The following is an 11,564-nucleotide window of genomic DNA, read 5'->3' as shown; positions in this document are numbered from 1 at the left end:
TACCTAATCTGTTGACTCACTTATTTTTCTGTACTTGTGTCTTTACCATTTTTACAAATATGTAAATGATTTTCTACGGTTTCCATCGCATGGTATTTGAAAGAATCGTATATGTTATTTGGTTGAAATAATTTCAATTCAAGTATTATTACATTACTGTTGAATTTATTCTTCAGAAATAGAAAGAATTTACAATCGAATTCTAGTTATATCGTTTGAACATAGTCCACAAGAATTTGATACATCAATATATTTATCCTTAAATCTAGTGGCACGTATTTTATAAATGCAAATGCACTTTAGTCGATAGAAGTTACATCTAATATAAATTATAATGGATGAAACTCCTTCGTTGAAATTAGTAAAGCTTGTAACGGGAAATATTTGATAACATTTTGTTATTTAATCTGAATAGGGAGAGGATATAGATGGAAGCTGAGCAATAAAAGTGTTGAATAATAAAATATTTAGCAGGTTAAGTCGAATATTATTATTAAACGAAAAATACTAATAGAGAAAATCAATCTTTAGGCAGGGTGCCAAAATCAATAATGGATCTAAATTGTCATAGATAGCTGTAAAATGCGAGGGTAGAAACTATGGGAAGGGGATGAAAAAATTACCACGTTACAAGCTATTTTGCATATGATAATTGAAATTAAACAATGCTTTGAAACCCCTTCTCCTGTTTTTGCTTGTCTATAAGATTGATTAAAAGCAGGGTAAATAAAGTTGTGGTCACTTTAATGCTTCTTCTATTTCCCAGACCAGCCTGAAAAATAGAAATTCACTTTTATAATGTGTGCATTTAAGCACCATAAAAAGCAACGAATTGGATAAGTATTTAAGAAAGTGCGATAATTATGTAATAAGAAATAGTTGAATGGTAAACTATGTTATCGCGTTGTATCAACGGTTAATTTAAAATCTTTGGGTCCGAACAGTGCATGGATTTGCTAATGCATATTGAAGAGAAAGGTTAATTGTAAGCAAAGTAAATATGACGAATACTCTGCAGGGACGCTTGTATTAATTAGATTAAGAGATAGGAGAGTAAAAATATTTGCATACTTCCTGCACCATTACCAGAATAAGCGTAAGCGGAGGCTGATGCGGCTGCAGATGCACTGCTTCCAGAGTTACCAATTGTCCAGCTAGCACTGCTCGCTTGCTTGGAAATTGGATTTGATATTTGCCCGATTCCTGCAACAGTGTAAAATGTTTCGTAAGTTCCGCTAGTGAAACAATCGAATATTCGCGATTAAAGGCGAGCAATTAAATCTTTGTTCATAAGCCCTTATTGGTCATGCGCAGCTTTAACGATTCTCTGGCAGCCATGCAAGAGAAAATAATACTGCCATTATTCATGCGAAAACAAAGTTAATGTTATGCGCAATAAAATGCACGATTATCAGCGCTCGTCGATCTAGGTATGATCCCCTCAAACGGGACTGGCATTTCATCAATGTCCATTAGCGTGACGCAAGTTCTGAAATCGCGCAATGGAATTGCACGCGCCGGAAGTATCTGACGGAGCCTAGAGTTGGGATCGACGATCGGGCGGGCCTGTTAATTAGACATATATATTTCTTTGATTTACACGTATAGTATTGTCTAGAAGGCAACATCAATCAAGCATTCGTGCATGATAGCTGCAGTTACCTTGGAGCCGTTCGCAATGTTTACTGACCAACTAACAGCGTTTAATGTGCCATATATCAATTTCAACGATATTTTAATTACACGTCTTAATTAGATATCGTGTTTTACGAAAAACTACCACATCGATATAAGAATAAAGCCGCGTCGACTAAAGTTTATAACTGACCATAGCGAAGTACATAACTCTTACTTACCCCTGTATGGATTTAGAGCTGTATCCGCGCTAATCTTCAACGCTGGACTAACCGAGCTACCTTCGCCATTATGTCCATTTCCAGCTGACGGATGATCGTAAGCATCGGCATCGTTCGATTGCTTTCCAATGCACGTTGTTTCCACGCAACTAGTCCCATGCACCGGAGTATTTGCTCCAGAATATCCTTGTGAAGATCCAGGAATACTGGGATTTCTTGATGAATCATATCCTACACCTTGTGGAATAACTTGTAAATCTCTATCATTTTCATTTCCAGCTTCTTTATTGACACTACCATAATTGGTTCGATCATTATTTGGTTTTAGTCCCTCGAGAAAAGGGTTACCTCTTCCGATTGGCCTTGACGTTCCGCTAAACTCTGGCGTCGGATTATTAAAAGGACCATAACCTCCCGTTGGTCTGGTGTAAAACCGATCGAGGAAAGGGTTTCCTTTACCAATGGGACGTTCGGTCCAACTCCCTGATGGAGTAGCCGGTAAATCCTCCTTATCGTTGTCATTTATGATTGGCGCAGAGGGGTCACCGTCGGTTGGACCATTGGGACTCTGTGATTTTCCGTACGGACCATCGAGGAATGGATTGTTTCTCCCAACATTATTGCTAGTCCTCGCATCTAGAGGAATCACGCTCAAGTCCTTTCCTTCTCCACCTACAGAACTGGATATCTTTACTGGCCCTGCTGCTGCTGCTGGCCCTCCTCCACATTTATCAGAGTTCAAACCTCCACACGCTGAACATGGCAAATCAGATTTCTCTGACAAAGATTTTGATTTACATTCAGATTTTGATCCTTGATTGGATTGGATCTCTGGAGGGTCGTTCTTCGCTTGGACAATAGCAGGGAAACTATTGTAATTTGTTAAGAATGACCCTGGATTGGTCTCATGATAACCAGGCTTCTGATTTCCGGGATTACTCCCGTAGTTAGATCCAGGATAACTGTGTGGCGTTTGATTATTAGGCATATTTCCATATGTAATTCCATGCGCAGGTGTCTGATCGCCTTGCAAATGAGAATTCTCACTTGGATCAAAATGAGGAGATACTTCGGATCCATGATTCTCAGGCTTGGGTGAATCGGAAGGTGTTTCTGTGCTCGGACAGTAGTTGGAAACACAAGATGGCCCATTGTTTCTTTTTGGATTCCAAGAAGGCTGAGTGCCAGTACCACTAGGATTATTTCCTCCAAAAGAATTCGGACATCTTCCATTCCCGCACGGTTTTGATATCCCTTTCACCCACGATGGTGTACCTCCGGCATTTCCTGATTCATGTATGTTGCTCTCTCTCTCTCTCTCTCTTTCCGTCCACGCTACTGTACTTCCGCTAGCTCCATATCCATCAGGCTTAACAGGGCTGTCAGAATCTTTCCGAGTTACAACTCCATCCCAAGGACTTATTGTACTGGTGTGCCCCTGATTTAATGGCCTTCCATGTGTATTGCTGTAATTCGGCCTATTCGAATTTGAACCTTCTGCATCGGTAGACCAAGACGGTGTGCTTCCGCTCGGCGAGGATGGCGTATTTTGCAAATCACTAGAACCGTCATAAGATGGTGTTAGCCCAGGTAAACCTTGTGGCCTATTATTAACGCCTTTGCTCTCAATTTTTGGTCCATAATTCTTTTCTGCTAGAGGTTTTCTACTTCCGAGTGGGCCTGGACTTGCTGGCTGAACCTGAATATAAATTAAAGGACTATCATCCTTTTCCTTTCCTTTTCCATTGCATAATCCTTGTTTGTCTGGCGAGCACTGTCCTCCTCCAGGACTGTTCTTGTCTTGTGGACGATCAGTTTGATTTGATTGACTGTACGATGGTTTTTTCGGTGGTTCAAGATCCTTACTCAAGTCTGGTGGAGATGTTTCAGGATTAGAAGGTACACGACCAAGATTGTTTTGCTTGTTAGGTCCAAGTCCTTGATTCCAGCTTGGAGTATTGTAGGAATTTTGCCATGAAGGTTCGGTGGAAGTACTTGGCGTACTTGGAGCGATGGCTAGAGTACTTCCTCCAAAAGTGTTAGGAGTACTAGTTTGGGATACAGTGCTATAGCCACCATGATAGGTTGGTCGTGATGGAAAATTAGTTGGTCCTAGAAATGGTGGGGGTGGTTTTGCTGATGGTTTGAGGTTATATCCGTGATTCTCTTGAGGATATTTATGGGATATAGGAGAATTTACAAATGACGATGGAGTAGTTTGTTGGCGATTGTATTGACCAGGTTGTTGTTGTGGAGAATTAGGAGAGCTTGGGAATGGTGATGGTGAAGTAGCTTGGGGATTGTAACCGTCGTATCGATTAGGTTTTCTTGGATAATTAGGAGAACTTTCGAATGGCGACGGTGTATTTGTAATGGGATCATAATCACCATGATGACCAGGATTTCTTGGAGTGTCAGATGAAAATGGAGGTAATGTAGCTTGAGACTGCGGAATATTGTCGTCATGTCGGTTAGAATGTTTTCCAGGACGATTGACTGTTCCGAACGATGGTGGAACGTTGTATGATCCAGGAGGCTGCACATGTTTATCGTCTTCAAATGGATGCTGCGTAGATGAGAATGGTTTATTATAAGCATCATAATGTCCTGGATTAGCAGCAGGACTGGCACCTCCGAACGGTGGTTTTGTTAACTCGGGTCGTGGATTATCATTACCAAATTGGCTAGGCTGTTTCGGAAAGTCAGGAGAATTTTCAAATGGGAAATGGACAGATTGAGATTGAGGATTGTAATTATCGTTTCGGCCAGGTTGTGATCTGGGGCTACCACCATCTCCCGTTGGTGCTCTTGGAGAATAAGGTGTATGTCGAAGCGGCCCAGGATATCCATCAGGGTAGCCTGGTGGTTGTTTCGGTGCGCCTTGTGGTAAGAAAGGATTTCCAGGAGATGGAACAAAATTGCCACCAGGCTGAGCCCTTGATCCTGCCGAGCCATACAAAGGATTCGGAGGTCCTGATTGTTGACATCGAACACTTTCGCAATCAGAAGGATTGCCTTCATTCTCACCTTCTATACCTTGATTCCAAGCTTCAGGTTTATTGTTTTGCTTATTACTTGTACCAGGATTCCAATTTCCATGATGATTTTGTTGCCAAGGCGTAGATTGCTCAACTTGGGGATTTGAATTCCAGCGCCCAGGTTTATTTTCTTGCCGCGGAGTAGACTGTTGATCATCGGGGCTGAAATTCCAATGTTCTGGTTTATTTTCTTGCCACGGGGTAGACTCTTGATCGTAGGGACTAGAATTCCAACTGGCAGGTTTATTCTCTCGCCACGTAGGGGATTTTTGCTGACTGTCAGTGTTTGGTCCCCAATCTTCAGGTTTGCTTGGATTCCATGCTACAGTACTCTGCTGTTCAGCAGGGCTAGGTTTCCAGCTTTCATGCTTATCTTGTTGCCACGTAGGACCTGTTTGTTGACTGTTACCGCTTGGATTCCAGTTTCCAGGCTGCCATGTTGGAGAAGTGGCCTGTTTGCCAGAATTTATATTCCAACTTTCAGGTTTGCTTTTCTGCCACGATGGGACAGTCCGTTGATTATTAGAGTTTGAATTCCAGTGTCCAGGTTCACTTTGTTGGAGAATTTCAGGGGAATTACTATCTGCGCCAACCTGCTGTCCATCGTAAGATGAAGATCCTTCATTGCCTAATGTTGCTAGAGGCCCATAAATTTTTTCCACTCCAGTAGGGGGATGAGGACTTGCCAAGTTTGGAGAAATATTATCCGTGCGATGACGATGGCCTTTAGGTTTATCTCTATGCTGATTCATATGATATTGTCCATCATCTCCGTCATCGCAATCCTCACCCTCATCTTCATAGTCTTCCTCTTCTTTCTCCTCATAATATTTGTCCCCTTTATATTGACCATCATCGCATTTAGAGCAGTCGTTTTGTTTTTCTCCATGATTTTGATTTGTTTTTAACCTGTGGCTTTTACCAAGGTCATCGGTAGTTTCTTGGTAATAAGGCTGAAAAAGAATAGCCACTTTTTTAATTCACGATTATCACCGGTAAGCGCGTATACAATTAAGAAAAAAACTGATAAAGACTATCTTCGAATGAGGAGCAAGCGTAAAAGTATCAGTTTTATCCGGCTTCTATAATTGTGATTCATTTTCATTAAATTATCCCGTGGATCCCTGCAATGATTAATTTATCAAAAATAATGTGATCTGTAAACTGTTCATTTCTTTTCCGTATTTCTCGCGTTTATAAACAGCAATCGTATCTCGCATATCTCGGAACTGGCGATGTGCGTTCATGTATTTATGGCGCTATTTTATTTGCATGTAAAAGCAACGGAACAATTAGTCAGTGAGTGCTGTCATGTACGTTACTCTTCTCACGGAATTACCTCATTATCTCTGACTTCGACGTTTGAAGTATACCGCGCACCAAATTGACCGAGTCCACTCTGTCCATAAGGCCTCGAAGAAGTTAATGCACCACTGTTAGCACCCGCACTGGCTGAAAAATATCAAACATCATTAGTCTTCGAGCTTTGTTTTTTTGTTTGTTTTTTTTTTTTTCTTTCTTCGATTTCACTTTAAATTTATCCTCTTTACCTAGCCCAGCTGAGCCCCCGTAAATTCCATATCCTCCTATAAAAATAAAAAAAAATAATACATTCGTGAACAAAAAATTATGTTTCATATGTTAGGCTCGTAATCTATAAGAATGTTAGAACCAAGAACCTATAAATAGTGAAATTGTTTTCATGAAAAAGTGATAAATATCTGTTTGGTTTAACCACTAGTTAATCCTTCGAATGCGATTGTGAATAAAAATAAATATATATTCATTTAAGTACTAATTTCAAGAAAAATAACATATTATTTCGTTATATATGTTAATAATGATGATTGAAGTAATGAAAGACGTTACCTAGAAAAACAATCCTTTACAAAAATTTAAAACCACTTAAATTTTCTCAGTTTAAATGCTTAAAGATTCAAGTATTTTATGTTAGACTTTGTAGGACGCTAACGTCTATTATTTATTATACTATATGAGTATATTAATTCCATAATTCAAAAACGAAATTCGTTCTTGTAATTGAAAGTGTACATAAAAGCTAAAAAAAGCATATATAGGTTAAAATAATCAATATGTCACGCGGTCTACACGATAGAGAATCATACTGTTGGCTGAGATGAAAAGAATAAAATAGATTTTAAAAATAATGGTCATGGCTTTCTTTTTTTTTTTTTTTTTTATTTTAGTTGAACAACAGAACCTTGCAAGAAAAATGAAAAACATAGAATGATAAACAAACAAAAGGAAAAATTCATTTTACCAGTAAGTCTTTTTTCACTTACTTTCTTTAAAATGTACTGTTAACACATTCACTGCCTCTCTGTATCTATAGTTATAGAAAAAAGCCGAATACTATATTTGGTAATTTATTTTTCAAACCCTTTCTTTAATAAATCTTTAAAATTTTATAAATTATTTTGCACCGTACACTTTAATCTTTTTCCCGACGCTGATCGGCGTTACGTGGGCCGCCAACGCGTATTATTAATATCATTTTTCGTAAACATGTAGGTTCAACGAGAAACTACGAGCATTACTTTTAAGACTCATCTCAATTGTGTTTCAATTAACAATATAAAGTTGTGTATGTAACGTGTATGCATTTAGGAACCTTGATTAGAGCAAAACCTTCACTACTCACCAAGGTTTTTAATTTCCACCTAACTTTGTAGTTCTTAAAAATTATTACACCTAACTGAAATCTATACTATTATGTTGACAAACCATAATGAAAAAAATTAACTTGTATGTTGATAATAATAATCGTCGAAATATTATATTTTTTATGCGTTTACACCAGTATCACCCTAAACATTTTCACACGATATACAGGGGGTTGAGGGAGTGTCGGCGACGATACATATAATTTGAACCAAGTATTTATGAAGGTAAACCGAAGCGAAAAGTCCTATAGCATTATTTCCTCGTACGCACTGTCAGCGAAATAAGTCAATTTTAATTCGAGAAATCAAGGCTCGAATTCAACGAAATAACTACGTAGCTTTCACTTATGTACATTGACGATTCTCGTTCAATAAACAAATGAAACTCATACTTCTCAACGTTCTGTTTCACCATATACATAAATATGAAAATATATCAGTTATGTATGTAAATATTACTTTTGACGCCTTGCTTTCATGATCCTGACACTGTATAAAATCTATTTTCTCGCATATGTTTAAAGGGTTCCTCAAAAGTGCCTATTAAGTTGAAAATTCTAGACAATAATATGACGTTATATGTTTGTAGACTCTAATTTCAAATTCGCTTTACCTTTTTGGTGTGACGCACTGTATCAGCTGCTTTATCTAAAAAAAAAAAGTGTGGCTAAAAAATAAGTATTATATTAAAAAAAGCACACACAATTTTAAGAAAATATTGTATTTTAGCTTTGAAAATCTGACTGTTTTATAAATTAGAGCAGTTTTCTGCAACACTAGAAAAGCAAAATGACTTGAAAATAGGTTTTTAAATAATGGGACAGTCTTGTCTTGACCTTCCCACCTAAGTGGACAGCTTGAAGGATCCTTTTAAGAATAATTAAGCCTTCATTTGTTTTGTAAAAAAAATAACCCCCTCTCCCCCCCTCCCCCCAAATTAAGAATAAAATTTTGTTAACCTCGTAGATTATTCATAGTTTTTGCACGCTCTTAGGTACGAAAATATTCCATATATGTCACAGTAAATACTTATGCTTTCCTCTTCCTTTATTACAATTTCTTTAATGAATTGGTAAATATTCCATTTAGGATCGTGCCACCTTCTAGTCGCTATATAAATCAGAATCTGGCCTAGCAATTGCCTAATTTTACTGGCAAGTCCATTTGTACAGGCACTATATGCAAAAAGTACTAGGCCAAAACTATGGATAATCTCTACGGCATAGAGAAAAAATTATTCTTAATTTTTTGGTTTGTCCTTTCATATAGAATGGAGGAAGGTGTATTTGATCTTAAGTGGGTCACCCCGTGCGATAGTTTGAAAAAGTCGACTTTTCTTTTGCATAAATTTGTTCTTAAACATATGTAGCATGTTGGTAAAGTAGTTTTATTATATTCCAAGTTCTTCTAAAGTTATAGCCGTTGGAAGAGCAGCTGGTCAGAGCGATAGCTATCCGTTCATTAGGGTGGGGCGCACCGCGGTCCCATTGCGATACAATTCTCTTTGCTATTTGAGACTTTTCAAAATTTATGTATATAGACAGAGCTTAGAAGTTAAGATTAAAGAAGGAACCATCTATGTACCAAATGTAGCAGACTAATCGTGAGTAATAGGGTTCATAGTCTAAAGCGTATTTGAATCTTTTAGCGCGTTTTTCTCGAAACTCTGTTTTTTTAACTAGTCTCTATATACGATATCTGGAAAACAGCTTGACCAATTGCTTTGAAATTTCAGTGGTATTTTCAGCACATTCACATGTATAACGTAAACTAAGAAAACTTAAAAATTCCAAGCCGTTTTATTTAACGTCGAAAAAAAAAAACAAACAAACAAAAACACGTCAAAAATCGATTTTTTCTTAAACCATGTCAATTCTTCAATTTTCCATGTTTTTAAAAGATCCTAATTTGCGCTATGCCTACAATCCTACATATTAAATTGCCGTTTGAATTTTTAATTTCAGATAAGCCAATCAGCCGGAATCGTGGAGATCATCGACATCGATTTTTCATCGGTTTTCTCGACACGGATAAATTCGGAATGGTACTATACATTTATTTTTGAAGAATTTATAATGTAACAATTCAAGATTATTGTCAAAATATCAATAAATATATAGTAAAAATATGAAATTCGTATCCCTTTATTCCTCGTCAAATAAAATTCCGGAAAAAAGCGAAAAAAACGGTCGTCACGCGGGGTGACCCCCATAAAGGGATGCCCCTCAAGTGCAGAACTTGAGTGGAAATTCCATGACAAGAACTTGGCATTATTTGAAAACCTATTTTGAAGTCATTTTGTTATTTCAATGATGTTCACAGCAAACTGCTCCATCTAAATAAAACAATAAGATTTTCAAGCATCGAAAAAATAACTGCTGTTTTAATATAATACTTATTTTTTGACTACCTCATTAGGTATAACGGTTCATATGGCACCTTACTGAAAAGGTAACACGACATTGAAATTAATCTACAAAAATAACGCCGTATTTTTGCCATAAATTTTCAACTCTTAATATGTGGAACCGGGGATCTATTTAAATTATGCAGAAAATAGATTTTATACAGCATTGGTATATAAGGAAAGTAAGACGTTAGGAAGTAAGATTAATTAAAATCCGAGCCGGAAAATATAAACTGATTACGCCTTAATTTTTCCTTGCTAAGATCAAAACTATTTGTATAACATATGCCAAATTCTATTGTAAAAAAGTGAAGATGATAAAAGATAAATTAAATTTGCTTTTCATTTTAAATGTGAAGATTGTGGCCTTATTTTGCATTTATATTTATATACGCAATCAAGGAAAAAGTAAATCCTAATTAACAATGGTATTTGCCCCAAGAATTTTATTCAAAATCGGACTTTAATGTTTCTCTAGGTGGGTGAAACTTGCAAATTTTATAAAAATTCCTTTCTTAAAATATCTTCCCCTATATGTATAACTGCATTCTTCGAATTTGTATTCTTAAATGCACAGAGATTCTATGTATACATTATACTAAATGAGTAGTTTAATTTGAAATTGACGCGAATCCGCAGATTATAAAAAAAGTTATAGTTAATGGTAGATTTCTTAAAAATGTAAATTTTTCCTTTACAGAAATTATATGAATGATATATTTGTACTATTTTCACGCAAAACCGACAACTTGGTCAAGTTTATGACTTTTACGACATCTAATATAAAGAAAGCAGGATTCGTTACCTGGATGAGCATGAACGGTGACCAAAAATATCAAGATGGCGGCAGCTTCTTTCAAATGGATCATGTTTCTTATTGGATTACTTTTCATCCAAAAAGATTAAAAATTTTGAAAAAGCCGCAAAAACGGGCAGAATGCGTCGTTCGTTCGAAACTCCGCGGCTAACTTGACTGGAATGGTCCTCGATCCATTGCTGGGAGAATCCTGTTTGAAAACTTATATATAGGAATACCCCCAGCACAGTGAAAGGAATTATTCCAAGTGTAGTCTTCGTACATACAAAGCCAAGACGAATATTGTGCAGGATGGTGTAGACTGGATGAGACGATGCCATAAGTGATTATTATTTCATTCTTGCTTGTGTCCAGCGTGCAAGCCTCGAGAAATCGACTAGGATGAGTAGACAAAGAAACGCTTCGGTATTATAATCCTGTATGATCATAAGATTATTTTTAGCTCGCATAATTTAAGCTGTCGCGCTACTGTATACCTTGTAGCAAGGAGAGGCGGGTTAAATAGTATGGTAGTCACGAGAGTGACAATGTCATTCGCGATATAAAAGTATCACTATATATTACCATTATTTATGGAACTAAAAACTTTTACGATCTATTTAATACTGAACTAATCGGTGGAAGAGCATTGTTTGCCATTCGTAGTATCAATCAAATCCTACATAGTGATTGAGCTAACCGGAATATTATTACGCTAGTTACGCATTCGTAGCGTCATAATATTTCTATGAAAATTTATCGTTTGATTAAAAGTCATACTGT

At 36.9% G+C, this 11,564-nt stretch overlaps 1 protein-coding gene across 2 annotated transcripts; it reads right to left on the bottom strand.

The window, feature by feature from the left end:
* Positions 1-143: 143 nt before the first annotated feature.
* On the bottom strand, positions 144-10,992 carry LOC136784722 (collagen alpha-1(V) chain-like). Of its 2 annotated transcripts, none has more exons than XM_066745594.1 (6): positions 10,791-10,992; positions 6,445-6,480; positions 6,234-6,346; positions 1,857-5,847; positions 1,072-1,203; positions 144-772 (listed from the first exon to the last, which is right to left on the bottom strand). In XM_066745594.1, the coding sequence occupies exons 1-6, from the start codon at positions 10,876-10,878 to the stop codon at positions 756-758; spliced, it is 4,377 nt and encodes a 1,458-aa protein (XP_066601691.1). In that variant the 5' UTR covers positions 10,879-10,992; the 3' UTR covers positions 144-755. The 2 variants fall into 2 exon arrangements, with proteins under 2 accessions (XP_066601691.1, XP_066601692.1); XM_066745595.1 differs by having other exon boundaries at positions 1,087-1,203.
* Positions 10,993-11,564: the final 572 nt, after the last annotated feature.

This window comes from Prorops nasuta, unplaced genomic scaffold (assembly GCF_024137725.1).
Source record: "Prorops nasuta isolate Cenicafe-Biocafe unplaced genomic scaffold, Cenicafe_Pnas_1.2 PNAS00067, whole genome shotgun sequence".
Taxonomy (NCBI): domain Eukaryota; kingdom Metazoa; phylum Arthropoda; class Insecta; order Hymenoptera; family Bethylidae; genus Prorops; species Prorops nasuta.
This window is presented reverse-complemented; position numbering and strand designations above follow the sequence as displayed.

What these genes read in the sequence shown, in the direction of transcription:
- LOC136784722 (XM_066745594.1), bottom strand. Translation starts at nt 10,878, where the DNA reads ATGAAAAGTAATCCAATAAGAAACATGATCCATTTGAAAGAAGCTGCC. An exon ending in CACCGTTCATGCTCATCCAG is followed by an intron (nt 6,481 to 10,790) that starts GTAACGAATCCT and finishes TTATTTTTATAG; the next exon opens with GAGGATATGGAATTTACGGG. An exon ending in AGCTCTAAATCCATACAGGG is followed by an intron (nt 1,204 to 1,856) that starts GTAAGTAAGAGT and finishes ACACTGTTGCAG; the next exon opens with GAATCGGGCAAATATCAAAT.